Source organism: Drosophila subobscura, chromosome J, assembly GCF_008121235.1.
Source record: "Drosophila subobscura isolate 14011-0131.10 chromosome J, UCBerk_Dsub_1.0, whole genome shotgun sequence".
NCBI lineage: Eukaryota > Metazoa > Arthropoda > Insecta > Diptera > Drosophilidae > Drosophila > Drosophila subobscura.
In genome coordinates, this window is record NC_048532.1 from 15,066,772 (window position 1) to 15,088,736 (window position 21,965).

Below are 21,965 nucleotides of genomic sequence, written 5' to 3' on the forward strand. Positions count from 1 at the left end.
ACTGTGTCTATATTGGTTGTATCTCTGTACACCTATCGCTTCCGACTCTTTATAGTATTGTATTCATTCCCCGCCTTCATATAATTATGAAAATCTTTACGAATGGCCGCTCTATTGATGCCGAACGCTGATGAAACAAAAGTCTTTGATTGGTCTTCTGGTTCACTGATTTGTTTAATGGCTTTGTGATTTATCTATATACATATGCCCATAAATATATATCGTCAGATATGTACCCCGTGCCACTAGTCAGGCGACCGAGCCACTTCCTATTTGTTTGCGCCTCAATTTATGGCAATTGAGCGAGATGACAGAGATCTTTGTAGACGACACAGACCCTAAGAATGGGTCTCCAGTCGTGTGCCTGCCTCCTGAGCCTCAATTGGCTTCGCCGCCAATTAATTTTGATAGGCGCTGCGCAATTTGTGGGCAACACACAGCACTCGGAACCTGGAGCCGACGCTCTGGCAATCCTCATCAGAGTGTGCCGAGCATTTTCTGTGTGGAAAATAAACTATTTTATATAATCAGTCACCCATTTGGAAGCATCACGAGCAGTTCCAGTTCGCTGCAGTTCTGCATAGTTACATTTCTCATAGAAAAAGAAAATATAACAAAATAATGGATAAACTGATCGAGGAGGAAGCCTCTCCATCGTCATCGGAGCATGGATCTGGACGTTCGACGCCTTCCTATGAGTTCCAGATGGATAAATTGCTGGCGGATGTGGACTCGACGGATTCTGAGTCGCCGTTCTTCTTTCAGTCGCCATTCCCGACGTTGCCCCTATACGACATGAACTTTGACAAATTTGTAAGCGCGAGAGCGAGCACCCAAAGGTAACCATTTTCCAATCATTTTTATACGCTTTCTAGCCCTATTGCAAGCCGTGTCCCTTTGCCAACGATGAGCAGGCCTTGGAGGAGCTAAATGGCTGTGATTACACTCAGCGCATCACCTACGAGATGGCAAACTCCGGACAGTCGAAGCGTCGAGTGCGCGTCTATGCTGATGGCATCTACGACCTGTTCCATCAGGGCCATGCCAGGCAGCTGATGCAGGCCAAGAATATCTTTCCCAATGTCTATTTAATAGTGGGAGTGTGCAACGATGAGCTGACACTGAAAATGAAGGGGCGCACTGTGATGAATGGATTTGAGCGCTACGAGGCAGTGCGCCATTGCCGCTACGTGGATGAGGTGCGTTCCAAAAAAGGCTACAACGAAGAAGACTTTAAATCTCTCCTCTGTCCTCACAGGTTGTTCCGAATGCACCGTGGACACTCACCGATGATTTTCTCACTGAACACAAAATAGATTTTGTGGCACACGATGACATTCCATACGGTGCTGGTGGCTGTGATGATATTTATGCTCCGCTCAAGGCTCGCGGCATGTTTGTGGCCACCGAACGCACTGAGGGTGTGTCCACCTCGGACGTTGTGGCTCGCATCGTCAAGGACTACGATGTCTATGTGCGCCGCAATCTGGCACGCGGATATTCCGCCAAGGAGCTGAACGTTTCCTTTCTCTCCGAGAAGAAATTCCGGCTGCAGAATAAAATGGATGAACTGAAGGATCGTGGCAAGCGTGTCAAAGTCGACATCATTGCCAAGTGGGAGGAAAAGTCGCGCGAGTTTATCGATGCATTCCTACAGGCCTTCGGCAGTGATCGTCTGCACTCGTTCTGGAACGAGTCAAAGGGCAAAATAATGAGCGCCTGGAGTTCCACAGCATCAATTAATATCGACGATCCAGCGACAATGCATTCCCCGGACGGCAGCGATTCCAACGACGAGTATGAAGAGACCCATTCGGCGGCCGAGAGTGACAGTGGCATTGCTCCACGCAGGCATGGCTCTGCTGCGGTGCAGCTGGCCAATCTGAACCGTTCCAGCAGCTACCCACAAGTAGAAATGGGTTCCACGAGAACCCCACCACAGGGATACGATTTATTGAAGCCTAAAAATGTTTAAAGTTCACTTTGTGCGACAGTCGGCCTGCTGTGAATGAGAAATATAATGAGAAATGTTAACCAGGGGCTATCGACATTATTTCTACACTCGATTTCTAGTACGTGTATGCTTGCTGCTTTTATTGGATTAGATTTAAATGGTTATGCATATGCTTAGTATGGATAAAATGTTGGATTAAATTATAGTTCAAATATCAATCGTTGATTTGAAATAACGTTGAAGTATTCAGTAACAGAAAAGCGTCGCACATTAATTTCTTTCGCTTATTTAAGCATCTCTCATGGAGCTCTGTTCATGCCCATGGCAAACAGTGGAACCATTTTCTTGGCCTTGGCCTTCTTGCTGGGCTTGCCACCACGCGGCTGCTGCTGCTTCTGCTGATCCAAAGCCCCGACAAGCAGCTCACCCAGACCCCAGTGGCCCACCGAACGCTGATCTTGGTCGTCATCGCTCCTCATCGTTGGCATGGCCCTTGGGGCTGGAGGAGGAGCTGAGCGGCCCCAGGCACCCACAGATGCCATGGCGCCTCCGCCACCGCTGCTGCTGACTGGCGAGCCACTGCCGATGGTGGGCCACAGCTCTTGCTTGGGGCTGGCTGCATGACTCTCCTGCCTGATGATCATTGGCGCTGCACCGCTGGGCGATGGCAAGGCCTCCTCAAAGCCACACTGCGAGGCAAAACAAACGATGAAGCAAATAAGAAAGGTAAATAAAATTCAATCTTACAGTGGGAAATTCTTGAGAGGACTCAAGATTCAGGTTTGCTGCACTGGCAATCAGTTTGCCCATTTGACGATCGTTGATCTCGTTGATGTGCTGCTCCCGCTTGCGTTCCTCGCGATCGCGACGCTGACGCTCCTTCCTGCGTTGCAAAATATCCTCTGGGGGTGAGAGAACATGTTAAATCTTGAGTTAAGCCACCAAGCAGTGAGGACTTACCCTTAAACAACTTGAGTATGCCCCCAGAGACGACTGGTGGCTGGAGTTCCACTTCCACAACAGAAAACTGACAAGTGAGGGGCAGGTGGCCCAAACAAGTGAACTTCCTGCGATGCTCCTCGTCCATGGAGTGCTGCTCCTTCTGCAGAATCTGCGACTCAATCAGCAGTGGACCCTGATCCAGCGTGCCATAGCAGGCCTGCAGCATCTTCACATTCAGGGGATGCAAGTAGATGTTTTGTCCATCGTTCGACTGGTAGAAGTAATAATATTTGCTGCCACTGTGGGCGCTGCCAATGCTGCTGGAAGCCTCGCCCGATGAAATGGAGGCATCGTCCGGTTTGTCAATATCAATTTTAGTTTCGCTCTCCACACTGAGGGCTGCTGGTGACGGTGGTGGTTGCTCCTCCAGCGGCGACTCCTCATCCTCTTTGAGGCCCAGCTTCTCGAGGCGCTCGTTCAGCATTAGCAGTGCCTGCTGGGTGAATATATCCTCCGGACAGGATACATCCGACTCGGCCAACAGTTCGCGTCGCTCTCTTTCAATGATGGCCGCCACATCCGCACGCTTGGCGATCAGAAACTTTGAGTATCGCTTGGCCTCATCCCCGGCACTGAGCAGGGGAAAACGTTCGATGAATTCTCCTAGTCCTACCCCAACGCCGTGACGCTCGATGTACATGCAGCCCTTGCGACGACGCATCAGCTGGAAGGTTATGCGATCGCCCACATTCATCTCGTGCTGCTGTTCGATGGTGCAGCTCTTCAGATCGCCAGCGTGTATGGCATCGTAGCAGATGGGACACTTGCGCCAGGTCTTGTCGCTCAGCGAGAGATAGTGCAAGAGGCAGGGCCAGCAGTAGGCATGACCGCAGCGCGTGAGCTTGGCAGCCACCGGCGGATACAGACAGATGGGGCACTGCGGTTCCTCCGTGGTCTGGATGTTGATTTGCTCAATGAAGTTCCAGTCGATCAAAGTGTCCGGCGAGCCATTCACCTGAGCCTTGGCGCCCGAGCGAATGACAAACTGAAAGTTGGCCTGCAGGAACTGCTCCTTGTTGTAGCGAGGCTTGCGCCCAGCATTGTGATGATGGTAATGGTTACCGACGCCGCGTCCGTGACCATTTCCAGTGTCAGACGCATCGCGCGGCACACAATGAAAGTTGAGCAGATGGTTCAGATTCTGCTTCTTGCTGCCCTGCGCATAGACAGAGTTTAGTTCATAGTCAAAGTCGCTACGCGGGTAGCCGCCAATGGTGGCTGCTAGTCCGGTGCCGCCGTAAGCCCCGTCTTGATGCCCGGATTCAGGGCCATCGTAAGCTCCGTCGGTGGGGCCATAGTAGCCAGCAGCACTGCCGCCGCTGCCTCGCGCCCTCGGACGCTTGTCCACATTGGGACGAAGTTTAGCAGGTTGTTGCTGCTGTTTGGGATTCCTCGGCTGCTGCTGTTGCTGGTCGTTGCGAGGCGTTGGAAGCTGCTCGCGTCTGCGGCTATTGCGCTGTTTGGTGTTGGCATGCAATTCTGTTTGGGAGAGAATACATGGACAGGTTGTTTGGTAAATAGGCAAGAGAGACAACACACATGATGGCTAGATAGCCATCTCTCTCATTAGATATCGACATATCCCGTTCTTTACTCACCACTGGACTTGCGTTGGGTTTCACCAGACGATTTGCTCGTTCTGGCATGTTGTTGCTTCTTGTTGTTGTTGTCCATTTTGCTCGTAGAAGTAAGAGGAATTGGGGGAAGTGGGGGCGATAGTATTAGATACCTGCCAATCGGCAGAAAATTGCGTCTTGCTTTTGTCTCCACACGGAGTGCGTTGGGCAAAGTATTCTCGTTGAGGATTCATGTTTACTGAGCCATGATTATTCAACAGATATAACCAGAAATAGTACTTGCGTAATATTTCCAAATGCTATGCTACTTTCACGCAGAAATGCACAGAGCGTAAGTCGATTGAAAAGTACTTAAAAGTACCTTGGCACTCGCAGTCGTAGACTTTCGATCGTCCGATTAGTTCACTTGTGTTTGTTGCTTTTTCTTGCAGTTGTATTGGTCTTTGCCTTGGGTACTCTGCTGGTATTGGTGTGTGGGCAGACGAAAAGGTGTGACGATTGCGATTTCTTTTTTCAGAGCTGAGAATTTGATTCACTTTATATTTCACTGGCAAATTAATGCACCTTTACACTCTAATGCCACAACTGGTTGGGGATTTAGTTTTTGTCGTTTTTAAATCAACAAATTTTGATGGAAAAACCAAAAAACCTTTGGTCTGGAAAAAGCAGCAGCATCCGCAGGGATGTTGAATATGAGTTATCGATAACGGCCCTGCCAACCTGCTGTGCACTGCACGACGGGTGCAATGTGTTTTTGGTATATTCCTACTATATTTCTGAGGGTCATATTAAAAAACAACAACATAATAAACAACAACAGCACGAATTGTTTAAACAATAACAAACCAAACGTACTCGAGGGCGCCTAAGAAACAGTCGAAGCGGAGAGACACACGCAAGAAAGACAAACCAAACCAACTAAAATGGCGTTCTAAAACTTCTTGTTCTTGCTGCCTCGTTTCTATTATTTCCTTTTCGTTTCATTTTCTGGTGAGCTATGAAAATTCATTTTTTATGTGATTCTCATATACTAGATGCAGTCGATTCATATTTGATGACCAGTCGAGAGGCATAATTCGGTTCTGCGCAGTAGAGAAATGGAACGAACCTCTCTTTGGATGTTTAATCCCACTGTGTCTGTCTTTTTGTGGCGATAACGCAGTGCAATGTGAATGGATCGCAGCGGGGAGAAACCTTCTCCCTTGCAGAAATCAATCAAGTGATTTGAGCTTGCATCGATGCGATCTCCTCCTGTTTGTATAGTAGTTTGCCCTCTTATCGCCGCAACCAGTGGCCGTTACAGACACGCATCATTGCCAGCTGTTTACTCGGTTGTAGCAGGCACCAGAATCAAAAGCATTAGAGCGGCAGAGCCGTTGCACCCACCCACCAGTTGCCCTGCTCTCCCCCCGTCACCCACAACCTAGAACTATCTTTTGCCGGCTTAGCAACAGAATGCAATGCCCCTGGCCACTGCAATGCTACTGCTGCCCCGCTCTATAAATAGCAATCTTAATAGTTTTCCTGCCCCAGCAGTAGCATCAGCAGCTAAACAACTAAAGTTTCCACTCCAAATTATCAGCATCACCGGCCTGGCTCGGCCTGGGCCGCCTCTGGCAAAATAATCACGCATCGTCGCCTCTTACTCCTCCTGCTGGCGCACGCACACATAAGACACAGAATTTTGCTTGCTTGCTTAATGATTCGCTTTAATAATTACATTACAGCTGGCGTTCTCCTTCGATCGCCTCCGTTCAGTTTGGTCTCAACGCTCAGTGCGTCCACAACGTTGCCCGATGCTGGAGGACTTGGTGAAGCGAAAAGAACTCGTCAGCTGCCAGTTGGGAGGCACGTTTGCCATTATCTGTGATTTACCATGGCCGAGGAGGAGCTGGAAGCGCAGCAGCAGCAGCTGGCACAGGAGAAGGAGCACCGCCAGTTGCTGCTGGATACATTGATCAGACTCTGGAGTCATTATCTCCACGCTGCAGAGCACGAAGAGGCGAGTGTCAAGGTTTGTACTCCTCCATTGATATGGCAAGAGCATGGAAAATTCTTCTTATCGTTTGTTTGCACTTTACTTCAATGAAAGGACCACTGGCTCTGGCTGTTGCTGTACAACTTTCAGTTCCTGGATGATCGAACGCTGGAAGAAGCGTGGCTCAATAGGTACCGTACGGACAATAAGTGTGCTGCCAACTCTTTCTTTTATGGTTTCTTATTCTCTTTGCAGCCACTTTAACCTAATGCCAGAGGAGCTTTGCTCCTATCTCCTAGAGCAAGTCTATCAAATCATCAGCGAAGCCAAGCGTTCGCAGGGTAGCAGCCCAGACCAAGAGGCAGAGGCGGAGACAGAGCCAGAGCCAGAGCAGCAGGACAAGTGCATTAAGCAGCTGCGTAAGCAGCATAATCTAGCGCAGGTTCGTTTTCGCAGAGATAGCCACTATCATGTGTCCCTCCATTAATGTTGATCACTTTCTTTCAGCTTATACTCAGCACACCCAGTGATTGCAATAAGATTCTCGCCCTGCGTACATTTCTCACCGATAAGTTGGGTCATCATTTGCTGGCCTTCCTGTTGCGCGTGGATATCAAGGCAAGTTGGAGACTGAATTTTTATATTTATGCTAATTTAATCATTCTTTTACTGCAGCACATTGCCTCACAGAAGAGCCTCTGTCAGTTGTGCATCAATCTGTTTCCCAATTGCAAATGGAGTGCCACAAATCAGCCGCTGCAACCTCTCACTGGCATCGCTCAGTTCATTAGCAGCTTCTACCTCAATTCACAGAGCAAAAAGGCAGCGGCACGCCGCCAGCAACAGCAGCTGCAGCCGCCACAGAAACGTCAATTATGGAATCACATATCCAGTGAAGTAATCAGAAACCTTGAGGACTTTAAAAGGGCCTCGAAGAGCAGCGATGAACTGGCTCTGCTGCTCATCCAACTGCTGACACGCTGCGTGGATGCCGAGCAAGAGTCACAGCTGAGTGTCACAGTCCACAATTTTGCACTCGGTCATTTGTGCGCCGCAGCCAGCACAGAATTTGAAGACAACAACGACGAGAACGACGACGACTGCTCCAGCCGTGACAACGATGAGATCATCAAATTCGAGCTGCTTCAACTGATTGCCCATTGCGTAAACAACTTTTATGTCCACGAGCAGCAGCAGCCGAATGTCCACGACTTCAACAGCAACTTCAGCCAGCTGCTGTACGCCCTGAGGGCCAATCAAAGATGTCCCACGCTGGCGCATGGCGTGCTCTTCATCATGTTTGGCACACTGCACAATCTCGTCGACAATGGGGTCAGGGAGCTCAATCAAATCGATGTGCGAAACTTTGATGCCTGCTTCAATGTGCTGCAAGAGGCAGCGGCCAAGACGACGGCCATCTTTCTGCATATCTACAAGATGCTGCTGCGTCTGACGGACAATCTATCGCGGCAGGAGCAGCACCAGCAGTGCCTCATGGAGAGCAGCACCTCCACGGCACTGACCAAGCAGCAGCAGCAGCAACAGCACCGACACAAGCGACAGCGCAGCAGTCAATTGCATTGCCTGGGCAGCAGCTCCCTCAGTTGCTACTTTCAGGGTAAGCTCTACCAGCTGCTGCCATTGCTGGACTCGGAACTGCAAGAGCATAGCGTAAGGAGTCTGCTGCGCACTGGGAGCTGCTGCTGCCACTACAATGCCAAGAACTATGCCACCTGCCTGCAGCTGGCTACACGGCTGTCCAGCACGTATCAGAAATGCGCCTACAAATTCCTCCACTACAATGTGTTGGACACAATCTTTGTGAAGCGTGCGCCCCAGGGTTGTCCCAGCTGCGAGGAGAAGCTCAAGTCACCGAGCTTCCATATGGAATTGCTCAGCATCTACAGGGAGAACTACAAGCGACTGCTGAACACACAATCGATGCTGCTGTTTCTGAAGCACTTGAAGCACATTGCCCACCTTCTTTCCTACGATCTGGCTGCTGGCATACTGGCTGAGGTGGCTCTGCCCATCTTCCGGCAGTACAAGGAGCGCAGCGAGAGCGAGGACAAGCTGCGCAGGGACTCGGCAAAGCTGGCGCCCCTGCAGATACCTAACAAACTGGACAACTATCGGGCGCTGCACGAGTGCCTGAGCATATTTGTGATGTACCTGAGTGACATACGGCTGGTGAAGGCCTTCTACAACGAGGAGAACATTCGCTACATGCAGGATCTGTTGGCCATACCCGAACTCCAGCGTGGCGTTTGCGATCTGATCAAAGTGGGCATCGACAATATTGCTTTCCTGGGTGAGAACAGCCAGGAGCAGGTGACGCTTAGTCGAAGATTGATTCAACTGCAGCTGAATAGCAGCGATCGTGCCTCGCAGCTGTTTCAGGCTCTCCTCCAGAAGTGCTCCAAGCAGTCGCGCAGCAAATTCTGGCTGGATGAGTCGCCCGATCCGCTGCCACAGCTGGCGGGGCACAAACCCGCGGATATTCTCTACATAACGGCCCTGCAATGGACGCTGAACTTTGAGCTGCTGAAGACGAGTCAATTGTTCTACAATGAGTTTGCCAAGATCTATTCGATACCCGTGGAAATGCTGGACAACGAGGATGAGGATGTGCCGGAGCTGCCAACGGATGAGCAGCAGCCACAGTCGGAGACGAAGCTGCGGCGTGGCGATAAAAACATTTTCGACATACTCAAGCTCAACCACAATGCCCTCGGCTGCTTCCTGATGCTGCCCAAAACTGCAACTGGAGCAGCATCAACCACAGCCACCACGCCCACAGTCACACCCACAGCTGTGCAGGGACCCAGCATCGGCATCTGCGGTTCAAGTTCATTGGAAACGCTGGTTTCGCATGTCTACCAGCTGCCGCCGCTTGGCATTAACAGCGCCCTGTCAGTGTCGACTACGACGGCCGCCAGTTCGGACTATGCGGAATCTTCGCTGGACTACGCCTCAGTGATTGATAATTATACAAGGGATTCATCCTCGTTCCTGCAGCATCTACAGCAATCCAGCGAGCTGGACGAGAGCATTGTTCTCTTTGACATCCACAGCCACGACCAAGGATTGAGTCGGAAATCCCAAACAGAAGAATCAATTGCTGCAAAAGGTTTAATCAACAAGCTGTTTAACATTGTGGGCTCACTGTTTGGTGGCAGCAACTCCAACTCCGCTGGCAGCTCCCCCGACTCGCAGGAAAATCTCAACATTGAAGCGGATCTGTTTTGCCTGTACGAACCCAACGGGGAATGCAAGAAACTTTTGCTGAAACTCTTTGAGGCAACGATGGCCATATGCATCAAGGGTTTCCAGAACGAGGAAGGTGTGTGCTTAACGATTGTATGCTTGGCTAAGTAAAGCCCAGCCACTGAGCCACAGGCTGGGCATATTTACTAAGTGAAAAGACAGAGAAAAAAGTGTTTGCCTTAGAGCAGAGCTCCGCACGCACACACTCACGCGCCGCGCTTTTGCGTTTGCAAGCAAAGACAGCACACAAAAACGGTACATTGCACTGCTTTGGTATTGGTGCGAGTGCAGCGTGTAAAGCAGTGTTGAGGAAGGGCATCTGTTGCTCGTTGGCAGCGTAGGAGGTGTCTGTGCCGTAACACATTCCGCGTCTAATGCTTTTGCCACTAGTATATAGTGACAATTGCAAGTCGAGTGCTGGAGGGAAGCCCTAAAAGTGCGGGACCATGGGGCGATGGCAAGAACAAGGCAGCACTACCCACAGGCACACAAACACGCACAAACACACAGACGTTCCCCTCCAATCGTGCGGTCTAATAACGGGGCCTTGTGGTCGGGGATGTGTTGTGGTTGCGGCTGAGAGTTAATTATAAGCCAGTCAGTCCAGTCCAGTCAGCCAGTCAGTTAAAGAGTCAGTCCCTCTGTGTCGCATAATCCGCGGCACTTACAAGCATCTATCTGCTGCAGCTGGGAGATTGAATTTCTCTATGTACACACGGTTACAGCATTAACAGACAGACAACAGATACGGCGACAGAGATATAGAGACAACAGATACATTCCATAGAACCATAGACCAGAGAGACTAGCGACTGAAACACTTTTGCTTTAGCGCTCGTCCAGGGCAGACGACTCTTGCTCTAATTGAAGACGGCGTCAGATAAGACGGCGTTATCTACATCAATCAACATACAACTAATCCCCGCCACCAATCTCTCTCTTTTACAGTGGAGAAAATGCAGAAGCACCTGCGCAAGTTGAAGGCCATTATCCTGAGCAATGCCAGCGACAATTGGTCCGAGCATGGGGAGCAGCATGCACGGGATAATGCTGTGATTCAGACACTGCAGACGCTCCTAAAGATCGCTGAATTGTCGAGCAACCACAACGAACCGGCGGGCGTGGTCAGCAGCCCTTCGGCGGACTCCAATCAGCCGCGACCACGTGCTCGCAGCTTCAACAGTGGCAGCGTGGAGCTGCCCAGACTGCAGACGGTTAAGCTGCCAGCCAAGAACTCACTGGCCACGCCCCCGACTCCCCGACGGCGACCCAACTCGAGTGAGATCAATGTGGGCGATGCAGATTACTTCTCCACGCGTGCCTCCCTCAGCTGTGCCGCCGACAGCGAGCTGGAGCTGAGCGAGAACGAACACGAGTTCTACCTGACAGCCGACGAGGGCTACGAGGCGGATGGCGAGATTGCAGACTTGAGTGAATCCGAGTGTGAGCTCAACGGAGGGACAGGCATGGCCCCGAATGAGTCGTGGACACCGTTTCAGCCATCCTCGCGGTATCGCACGCATATAATGCACCAGGGACTGAGTCAATTGGTGGTCCAGATGCTCGCGGAGCTCTCCCTGCTGTGCATGCGGCAGCCCAATGGCTGGACAGAGAGTCTCATTCAGCTGGCAAATCGGTTGTTTGTCATCCGCGACTATCTGGGCGGACCACTGTGCCTGCTCAAGGGATTTGCGCCCATCCTGAGTTGCAGTGATCCCAGATTGAGAGGTAAGTGGAGGACAATTTCCGACTCTAAACTTAACTGATTGGAAACCCTTTCCCCTCCCACAGAGCTGCAGCAATCTATACTGGAGCTGATTACACATCTGAATACCCCTGAGGTGCTGCACTGCTACTACTCCATCCTGACATCCAGGCAGCCGCCGGTGGATCTGCTCATGCGACACATGCACCACATCTGCGCGGGCACTTTGCGCAAGGCTCAGCCCTGCATGGAGCTGGAGTTTCCCATCACCACCGATGGCAAGATTGTGATCACCTCGGAGCCGCTGATCAGCGAGCAGATCGAGCGCGTGCGCCTGCAGCATCAGCAGTGTCAGGCGAGCACTTTGTTCACGCGTGCCGCTTGCATCTTTCCCGTGACACAGACGCGCCTCTGGCAGCCAGAGGGTCTGACGCTATCGCTGTGGCTGGAGCTGAGGGGACAGCAAATGCATCGCAGCTCCATGCAGTTCAACGATGATGAGACGCGCTACTCGGGAGAGGATCTAACCGTGAGTTGGGGTTGCCCTTAGGTACGATCTGTGTTAACCCTTTCCCATTCCAGAAGCTGCATCTGGTCTCGCTGGGCAGCAACCAGGCCATGATCAGCGTGTACATCAGCCACAACATGCAGTTGGTCTTCGAGCTGGTGCGTCCCAGTGAGCAGCTGTCGCCAGTGCGCGTGGAGGAGCCCATGGAGGCCTCCGTGACAGAAACAGCAGCTGCAGTCTCTGCCAACACCCAGGCGAATGCGGGAGCCATCCGTCAGGCCCTGAAGCAAACAAAACTCGCGCTGCTCAACAGCTTTGGCCAGATGCATCTGCTCAATGGGCATCAGGGTGCATCGGCGGACTCCTCGGGCGGCTACTACGAGGGCGTCTCGGTGCAGCTGCAGCATCTGCGACTGCCGCGGCACAAGTGGATGAATCTGGTGTTGGGGCTGCAGCAGCAGGCGGACTCGCTGGAGATTGCCATCTATCTGGATGGCCTCGAGCAGCACACCATGCAGCTGCCCTTTCCCAATCTGCGACAGCTGACGCGGCTGCACACGTTCCAAATGCTGGCCCTGGGCGAAGGTCAGCCTGCGCGCAGTCCCAGCAGCAGCTCCTCCTCGAGGTCCACCCTGGATGGCTCCCTGCCGCGCTATGCAGTGTCCAATTTGATCCTCTTCAGGCGCCGCCTGGTGGAGCCCTCACTCATGCTCAATCTGACGGCCATGGGGCCGGACTTTACGGAGTTCACGCAGTGCCAGGTGGCCAACTGGAAGCCCAATTATGGGCATTTGTCTCTGGGCAAGCTCTCGTCCTCGAACTTCGGACAGCATGCGGACTGCATGCGGCAGCTGCGGCAGGCCAGAGTGCTGGTATACACCGCACAGCAGCCGGATCTGGTGATGAGCTACGATGCCAGCCAAGAGCTGGACATGGCCTGCTACGGGCAGCCACACGGACACATGCTGTACGGGGAACTGCTGCAGCATCAGCCGCAAACACTGCAATCGGCGACGTCTTTATGTGGAGGATTATCCACGTTGCTTTATCTGTTTGCTAGGGTAAGGTTTGCTCTGCCTCTGCTTTATCCTTGCTGTAATGAATCCTCTTCCCTTTGACAGGTTGTGGAACTCAGTGGCAATGCCAATACGCAAGCTCTGGCTTTGGATCTGCTGCTGCAGGTGGCCCACTCGGATGCGCAGCTGTACACAGAGTTCCATCGACAGGATTATCTCGCGCTCATTGGCTACGTAATCAAGTCGGAAAAGTGCTGCAAGGATGTGCAGCTGCTGCGCAGCATCATGAACAATGCCTGCTCCCAGCCGCTGATCAGCCGCAAGGGCGACTCCCTGCACGTCAATGACAACACGATGGCCGCTCTGGTGTATCCGCGACTCGTGCTCGCCGTGCTGCAGCGCTACTCGGACTGGCATCGCTCGGGCGCCACCCACTCGGATGTGCTGGACATGCTCTTCCGCTGCACGCTGGCACTCACGCGCGACAAGCATCCGCAGCGGGATTTCAACATGGAGCAGCTGCAAAAGTCGGGCCTGCTGGGCGCGCTGCTCAATCTGTGCAAGGTCTATGTGATAGAGTCGCCCAGTCCGGTGCAGATCTCGCCGTATGCCGCTGAATGTTTCGTGCAGATACTGGCAGTGTTTGCTGGCTCCCCGCCAGCCTCGTCGCTGCTCGATGAGATCATGAAGCTGCTGCTGTTGCTGCACAAGCCCAGCGATTGTTATGTGACCCACGATCGTGGACACTTTTTCTTTCTGCTCACATCGCAGCAGCCGGCCAAGGAGCGCTCGCTGGTGGCTGCCAATCTGAGTCGCGTGACCACATCGCTGCGGCGGCAGCTGCACGCCCCAGCGCCGCCCGAACTCGAGCCAGAGCGTGCGGAGAGGATTAGAAGACTGCGGCGACTGCATGCCAGCGGATCGGAATACCGACGTGCGGTCAATGAGTTTGAGGAGCAGCTGGAGCACATGGCCGACTGCTCGAACCTCAACAAGTCCGCCCTGCGGCTGCTCAGTCCCGTGGAGGCGAGTCGTTGGCGCATCAAGTTCAAGCGTCGCCATCCAACGAGCACCACACACAGCCCCAAGCGGAGTCCGCTGAAGATTGCCCGACGGCGCATACATCCGCATCCGCATCTGGGCAAACTCTGGCAGCCATCGGGCCACAGCACGCCCAGCTCGGGGCAGCTGTCAGCACTGCCCAATCGCAAGACGGACTTCTACGATCAGCCCGGGATCATTCGACTGCAGCAGCGTCTGCTCATCCTACTCAAAGACTTTCTCTGCCTGCTGCCCGACTCGGCGGTGGATGAGGTGCTGCGCCATTACGTGAAGCTGGAGCTGCTCCTGGTGCTGGCCAATCAGCGCAGCTGTGTCGTGCGCCAAGCCATCATCCAGCTGCTGCATGTGCTGACCAAACGTTTGGGCAATGGCGAGCTGGCTGCCGCCTCGAAGCTGCTGTATCCCCTCCACTTGGCCAATCAGTTGACGATCCACGCGTGCGACATATCCATGTTTGAGGCGTGCCTGGCATGGGTGAGCGGTGTGCATGGCAGCCTCACGGATCTCCTCAACTGCGAGGGTTCACTGAGGATACGCCAACGCTTTGGTTTGCAGTCACTGCTGGCCATAGCCACGGGCACAGAGCCACAAAAAGTGTTTAAAGCGCTGCAGCGATTGTATTTGCAGGTAAAGTTTCCTTTTTTTCTTTGTTTTCCTCTTGGTAATCCTTCTCTTTGCATAGAATCCCGATGATCAGCTGTGTCTGATTGAGGCCGGACTGCTGCAGTGCTCTGTGAAGGCTTTGTACAAGATTTATTCCCTGCGCTTGGGTCCGCCCAATGCGGATGAGTCCATTGTGGATTTGCTGGTGCACATAGGCGATCGTGCACTGCGCTCTGTGGGGCAAATAAATGTGAGTAACTAAAGATTAATCAAGCTAATCCTTTGAAATAAGAGTTTCCCCTTCGCTAGCTCCTCTGGGACATACTCAATCTGCTGGCCTTCTATCAGGACAAGCAGCCACAGCAGCTTGTGCGCAGCTTTCGCACCGTTCAGGCCCAACTGCAGCTGGAGTGGCTGACCAAGCTGTTCGAGCCGAATAGCTTTAGGGTAGCGGCGCAAGCGGACTGCCCGCTCAGCCACGCAGAGCTGAGGACACGCGTCGAGCTGCTCATCGATCGCTGCAGTCAATTCTTCACTGTGGGCATGGGTCAGAGCCAGACAGCGGGCTCCACGAGCTACGTGGCCAGCTCTCAGGAGTTGGCACTGTTCCAGCTGCTCGTCTCGTATGGGATCTCCAGCAATCAGCGTTGCAACAATTTCATTGCCTGGGGCCTGCAGCCGTCGCGTCCGCGAGATCTGCGCTCCTACATTGTGGATGCGCTGTGGCGCTCGCAGCAGGACGAGTTCCAGCGGGCCATCATCTGTGATGGCAAAATGATCAAGGCGCTGCTTTGGCTCTCGCTGCTGGAGGATATGGTGGAGCCCATTGAGAACCTGCAGCGTTTATGCGATGCGCTGGGCATCAAGGAGAACGACTCCTCATGGAATTTGGTGCACGAACTGGAACGCCTCGATCAGAGTCGCAGCAACATGGCGGCCAAGCAGAAGACGCTGCTGGAGAAGACCGTCTATCGGTTTGAGCCGCTGGTGCAGCATTGCGTGGAGTCCTCAATGGTGACCACCAGGCGCATGGTGGAGTTGCAGGTGAGACCAAGAAGACGCAGCTTTAAGGAGGAAGTTTCAAGGGCTATTTTTCCCTTTTAGAACGCTGAACGCAAGCTGCTCATGTGCCACATGAAGGACTACGATGACACTTATACCTACACCAAATGGCTGGAGATTATACGCCGCATGACGCACGAAGGTGCACCCTGGCACTGTGCCGAGCGTGCAGAATGTTCGTGGGAGCTGGACGACACGGAGGGACCTTCGCGCGTGCACACGCGTCTGCGTCGCTGCCATTTGGACATTGATCGGCGCTTTTTCATGAGCGAATATCGAGCGGGACAGCAGGCACAGCGCGAGGATACAGAGAACTATGTGCGCCCGCTGGACTATCTGATAGCCAGCTACGATCAGCAGCTAAACATCTCACTAAACTCTCAAATTTTGTACAACTTTGCGGCCAAGTTTCTGCCCGTGGATGGTGAGATCGAGGGGGAGATTATCATCACCGATTTGAAGCTGTATTTCCTGGCCACGTACCGCTGTCGTTACTTCAATGTGAACTGTGATATTGCCAACATAACAGAGATCTGGCTGAAGCGCTACCAGCACCAGGAGACTGCCTTTGAGATACTGCTGGACACGAACAAGTCGCTGTTCTTCTCGCTGCAGAATGCCGACGATTGGAAGATAATGCGCGATGTATTCTGTGATAAAATTGTGGCCACGCCCGATCAAACCAAAGTGCTGGGCATCACGCAGCAGTGGCGCGAGGGCTTGCTCACCAATTGGGAGTATTTGATGACGCTCAATCAGATTGCCGGACGCACCTACAATGATCTCATGCAGTATCCAGTGTTTCCCTGGGTCCTAGCCAACTACAACTCCGAGATTTTGGATCTACGCGAAGCGCAAAACTTTCGACGCCTCGAACGACCCATTGCCGTGCAGCTGGAGGAGAATGAAAAGCATTACATCAGCAATTATACAGTGAGAATGAGCCTTGGGGAATTGTTAATTCTTTTTACTATAAATCTGTTTACTTTTCAGTACATTGACAGCACCAATACCACCATGGGCTCGCTGATCCTCAAGCCGTATCACTACAGCTCCCATTACTCCAACTCTGGCACAGTGCTTCACTTTCTGGTGCGTGTACCTCCCTTCACCAGCTACTTTCTGCGCTATCAGGACAACGACTTCGATCTGCCGGATCGCACATTTCACGCGCTGAACACCACCTGGCTACTGGCCAGCCGCGACAGTCCCACGGACGTGAAGGAGCTCATACCGGAGTTCTTTTGCCTGCCGGAAATGTTCGAGAACTTTGAGCGTTTCAATTTTGGCTGCCGGCAGAATGGCGAACGGGTGGAGGATGTTTCGCTGCCGCCTTGGTGCCAGCGAGACTCGAGACTGTTTGTGCTGATCCACCGACAGGCGCTGGAGTCGGAGCTGGTGCGGAATCAGCTGCATCATTGGATTGACTTGATCTACGGCTTCAAGCAGACAGGCGAAAGTGCCGTCGAAGCCATCAATGTGTTTCATCCAGCGGTGAGTGGGGGATAAAGCGAATCTGCAGTACTTCAACTCCAAATTTCTCCTTCCCAGACCTACGCGGTGTTCCTGGACTCGGAGATCAGTGATCCCATTGAGCGGGAGGCGGTCAAGACAATGGTAAAGACCTACGGACAAATGCCGCGGCAGCTCTTCAAGTCGGCGCATCCATCGACCAAAGCGCTGGACTACTCGCTGGTGGACAAGCCCATTGTGTCCACGGTGCGTGGCCTGCGCTGGGGCGTCTTTGTGGGTTCGCCGCAGCTCAAACCTCCCTCCTGGGCGAACATACACAAAATACCCGGCACCGAGCATCTCGTGAGCTTCAGCAACACGAATGTGGTCTACGCATTGCCGGGACGTGCGGCTGTCATGCAGGGAGCCGAACCGGACACATACAACGTCATCTCGTGGGGCTACGACGATCGCATTGTGAGGATTCAGCCGCTGAATAAACCCCAAGCGAAGCCCAAGAATCTGCTGCACAATGGAACCTTCGATGACATCACCGCCTGCGGCTGCGACGTGAACTCCAATCAGCTCTGGTTCGGCCACAAGTCCGGGCGGGTGAGCGTGTACAAGTGCGCCGGCGGATTGGACACCCAACAGCGGGCCACGGCCAAGAGTCGGCAGAGCTATGCGCGTGGCTTTAGCCTGTCGTACAACTCCGCTTTCCGCAAGATGACCAACAAGAGCATGGGCACGGCTGGAGCGGAGGAGTCAAGTGGTGGCCTGCATGCCACACATTCGGCTTCATCGGTGAGCTCTGCGAGCAATTCGTCCGGCAGCGATGGAGTGCAGCGTGACGGCGCGGATCTAACCTGGCTGGGACCCACGCTGCTGGTGCGGCACACCGATGAAATCACCTGCATAGCCCTGTCCGTGGAGTTTAAGATTGCCGTGACTGCAGGACGCGATGGCATTGCTGTTATCTGGGATCTCAACGAGTGAGGAATAACCAAAAGAGTCGCCTCTCGCTATGCATCTCTTAATCCTGCATCTGTTTCCTTTCAGTTGGAGCTATGTGCGTACGATTGCCCGTCCCGCGGAGATCCATCAGTCGCCCATCACGCATGTGGCCATTAGTCCCACGCTGGGCGACATTGTCACTGTGCACACGCTGCCCCAGCAGCCGAGCACAGGTCCTGCGGATGCACAGCCACAGGCAGCTGCCGTGAGAACCAATTCTCTGGCCATTGCCGATGAATGCTTCGAGGTAACGGAGGAGAATCTGGATGACTTTGTCAATGTGAATGTCAATCCCAATGGCAAGTCGATACTGCGCCTGCACTCGGTCAATGCGCGCTATGTGCAGCATCTGGTGCACGAGGATCGCATCCAGGCCGTCTGCTACTCCTACATCAAGGAGGGAGTGGGCGTGAATGTGATTGCCACCGCTGTGGAGGGCGGCTTTGTGCGCTTCTGGTCGAGTTGGAACCTCAGTTTTGTGAGTGAACTAACCACGGGCACATCGCCCATACGCAGGTGAGTTTTGGCAGCCAAATAAAGGCAGGAATGGACTTTGAATCTATTGTTATCTGTTTGCAGCATTAGCTACTCGACGCATCAGCATTTGGTGGTGCTGACACGAGAGTCGCACATTCAGGTCTGGCAATCCGAGGGCCTCTACGGCAATGCCCCCAAATTTCCACAAATTGTCTACAAATGAACAAAGAACAAAAAAAAGCATATCAATGACACGACGACACATAAAAAATACTGATCAAAAGCTGCTGGATCAAAGGGACATTTGGAGTGCATGAATCCTTGCTGTGCTCCCATCAAAGTTCCATCAAAATATATCAAGCAAAACACTTAAGATTCTTAGGCATATATAATATTACGAGTTTAAGGGTCTCATAGAGCTGTAAAATACATTTTTTTGTACCAAAACTTTTATAATTTACACACCCCACAGACTTTATATTTTTGTTTTGGTTTTCCCGATTGATTGATGCCTGCGCGCGCTGCCTTCAAATTGTTGATATTATCAAATAAATTATACACATAATATTTTGCAAAGAACTAAACGATTTACTCTCGTCAAAACATATACAATTATGGTATGTATAAATGCTACAACTAAGACTATAACTAACTACAATTTCGATGCTTCCAGGCATCATCCGCCGCTGCTGTCAGCACTTCCAGGGTGGCGCCTTGTTGCTGCCACAGCCATTGCGTTTGCTCGGCTTGCTGGCACCCCCCTTCTTGGCGGTTAGGGCCAGTATCTCGTCGAGCTTGTCGAAATCGCTGGGCGACTTGCTCAGCAGCAGCTCAATGTATGCCGCCAGCTTGTCCATGGGCGAGGGTGGATCCCGCTTGCCACCCGAATCCAAATTGTTCTTCTCCGTGTTGTTGCTGCGCTGCGATTTGCTTGTGCGCGGAGTTTCCGGATAGACACGGGCATTGTTGAGCTCCGGAGACTCGCTGTCCGTGTCACTGGCGGGCATCAGGGCATTCTGTGTGGGTGAGGTGAGAATGGCCAAAGCCTGCTGCCACTGTGCCTCCATCACACCATGCAGCTTCTCCGCAATGTCAGCACTGGAATGGGAAATATAACGTTCATAAATTAATAACAGGCTTGGTTGCCCTTTGGCTTTGCTTGTGCCTACCGCTTGTTCTTGTAGAAACTCAGTTTGAGTTCCAGTTCATCGATCTTTTTGGAGGCGTTGGCCAGCTGCAGGCGATACAGCTCCACCTCCTCGTCGTGCTTCTCCTGTATGAGATTCAGTTCCTGGTTGTTCTTCTCGTTGATCATTTCCAGCTGCTTCACGGCACGCTCTGCTATCAGTCGCTCACGGTCGCGTGCCTCACTCTTGAGATTCTCCTCGGATTTGTCCAGCTGCTGCTGGAATTCCTGCAACTTTTGGCCACCACATTCTCCATTTGCTGCTGGTAGTGTTGCTTCAGGGATTTCTGTTGTATTTCCAGCTTTTTCTTGAGGTTTGTCTGTAGGAGAAATTAAATATTAACACAGAGAAGGAGCCAGAGTAGAGAATAATTTTATACCTCGACTTCTGTTAGATTGGCCAGCGTCTCTTGCATAGATTTGCGTTGTGTTTCCAGTGCATCAGCTCGGGATTTCTGCTTTTGGTGGTAGTCTTGCAGCATTTCCTTCTGATGCCTCAGCGTGGTATTGTCCGTCTCCAGCTCTTGAATCTGTGCCTTCAACTGAACAAATAAAATGGTTAACAAAATTGGAACATTTTGGTGGCTTCATCTCCCGTACCTTCTCCTGCTGATAGTCGATTTTGGCGAATTTATCCCTCAGTTTGTTGAGCTCTGCATGGGATAGCTCCTCGGCTCGCTTGCTGCCATGCAGTTGCATTTCCAGCTGCTCCACTTTGTCATCCCATTCCTTGGCCTCGCGCTGACGCTTGTTCTGTTCCGACTCCAGCTTCTCGTTCTTTTCTTGAAACTTGGTGGCCAAGCCGACTGCCTGCGCCAGCTCGTGCTGCAGAGTTTCCATTTTGCCGTGCGTGTCGCAACGTTCCCCCTCCAGCCGGTGGAGAACGTCTCGCAGTTGTTGCACCTCAATGTGGAGAGTCGCTGCGGTCTGCTCGGCACCTTTCAGAGCTTCATCCTTGCTGCGATCCACCTCCATGGCCACTGAGATGCGCTGCTGATATTCCAGCAGCTGGGACTGCAGCGTCTGCACAGTTTTCTCCAGATGCTGACGGCGCAGCTGCTCCTCCTTTAGCGAGGGGCTGCACAGCAGTGGATTGGGCATGTTGTTGGCAACGACTGTGCCTGCCATGCTGCTCTTGCCCCAGAGATCACTCAAGCTGATGAGCTGGTTATTGTTGTCGCTGAGGCTGCCGCGGGGGCATCTAGCCGCCTCAATGGATGCCGATGTTGATGTCATACGAATGCTAGGCAGGGAAGTGGCTGCCGGATGATGGATGTCGTGCACAGCACGTACATTTCGCAGGTGTTCCTCGCTGTGATGATGATGAGGATGATGGTGTTGCTGCTGCTGCCAGCGATTCGTGTTGTTTTCGTCCAGATAATGGTCAATCTCATGCAGAATGTTATCCTCCCCGTGGCGACGCCTTGGCGGCTCCACCGATCCACCCTTGGGCGTGGAATGCACCACGCCATGGAACTCCTTCGGCAGTGTGGTACCCGCCGCCGTGCGTACTGTGTTTGTGGAGATTGTGGAAATATCGGAGGGCACATCAAAGTGGCCATGGTCGTCGCCATCCAGGCCGATGTTCTGCAGTCGTGCGTTTATCTGATTCAGTTCCGTTTTCTTACTGGGCGGAAGGAATTGATACGCTGCTGTCGTGGGCACTGGCGGTGGTGGCATGACAAGTGCATCGGCTGCAGCTGCTGCTGCGTTCATCTTGACTTCGTGCAGCAAGCGCTCGGCGGTGTGGGTGTAGTAGTTGGGCGGGACCAGCAACAACAGATCAGTGTCGTCCGTATCGGTATCGCTCATGCCTCAAACATTCTCCAACCTGCCCAAGATGCTCCTAACTTAATCCCCGCGGCAGATGCAATTTTGTTGTTGGTATGGCGACGCGTAAACAATGAAGGTGGCGGTAGTTGCTTCGATAACTGCATATCGGAGTGTTTGGTATTCTTAGGTATCGGAAATACCAAACCCAAAAAACTATGAAGAAATTGCTTAAATCTAGTTATAAATAAAGTATGCCTGTCATATATTTACATTTTTAGTTGGCATTCTTTTCATTAAGTTTATTAATCACAGCAAGCTGTGCCTGACAG

General features: G+C 52.4%; 4 protein-coding genes across 5 annotated transcripts; 2 read left to right on the forward strand and 2 right to left on the reverse strand.

The window, feature by feature from the left end:
- Nucleotides 1-499: 499 nt before the first annotated feature.
- On the forward strand, nt 500-1,976 carry LOC117893957 (choline-phosphate cytidylyltransferase A-like). The gene is made up of 3 exons (XM_034800751.1): nt 500-813; nt 876-1,199; nt 1,259-1,976. The coding sequence occupies exons 1-3, from the start codon at nt 622-624 to the stop codon at nt 1,973-1,975; spliced, it is 1,233 nt and encodes a 410-aa protein (XP_034656642.1). The 5' UTR covers nt 500-621; the 3' UTR covers nt 1,976.
- Nucleotides 1,977-2,066: 90 nt separating this feature from the next.
- LOC117893953 (RING finger protein 10) lies at nt 2,067-5,209 on the reverse strand. Its single transcript, XM_034800745.1, has 4 exons — nt 4,555-5,209; nt 2,915-4,435; nt 2,702-2,856; nt 2,067-2,643 (listed from the first exon to the last, which is right to left on the reverse strand). The coding sequence occupies exons 1-4, from the start codon at nt 4,628-4,630 to the stop codon at nt 2,254-2,256; spliced, it is 2,142 nt and encodes a 713-aa protein (XP_034656636.1). The 5' UTR covers nt 4,631-5,209; the 3' UTR covers nt 2,067-2,253.
- A 160-nt stretch (nt 5,210-5,369) lies between these two features.
- LOC117893950 lies at nt 5,370-19,151 on the forward strand. 2 transcript variants are annotated; one of them, XM_034800740.1, is made up of 18 exons: nt 5,370-5,523; nt 6,261-6,547; nt 6,626-6,702; nt 6,767-6,953; nt 7,019-7,129; nt 7,187-8,583; nt 8,617-9,854; nt 10,727-11,506; nt 11,570-12,012; nt 12,066-13,052; nt 13,113-14,696; nt 14,752-14,922; nt 14,982-15,716; nt 15,777-16,667; nt 16,728-17,228; nt 17,286-18,178; nt 18,246-18,716; nt 18,780-19,151. In XM_034800740.1, the coding sequence occupies exons 2-18, from the start codon at nt 6,410-6,412 to the stop codon at nt 18,898-18,900; spliced, it is 10,725 nt and encodes a 3,574-aa protein (XP_034656631.1). In that variant the 5' UTR covers nt 5,370-5,523; nt 6,261-6,409; the 3' UTR covers nt 18,901-19,151. The 2 variants fall into 2 exon arrangements, with proteins under 2 accessions (XP_034656631.1, XP_034656630.1); XM_034800739.1 differs by having other exon boundaries at nt 7,187-9,854.
- A 93-nt stretch (nt 19,152-19,244) lies between these two features.
- Nucleotides 19,245-21,825, reverse strand: LOC117893954 (centrobin). Its single transcript, XM_034800746.1, is given in 5 exon segments — nt 19,245-19,775; nt 19,847-20,102; nt 20,105-20,183; nt 20,244-20,405; nt 20,464-21,825. Coding segments are annotated over 5 exon segments (2,115 nt in total). The 5' UTR covers nt 21,676-21,825; the 3' UTR covers nt 19,245-19,369.
- Nucleotides 21,826-21,965: the final 140 nt, after the last annotated feature.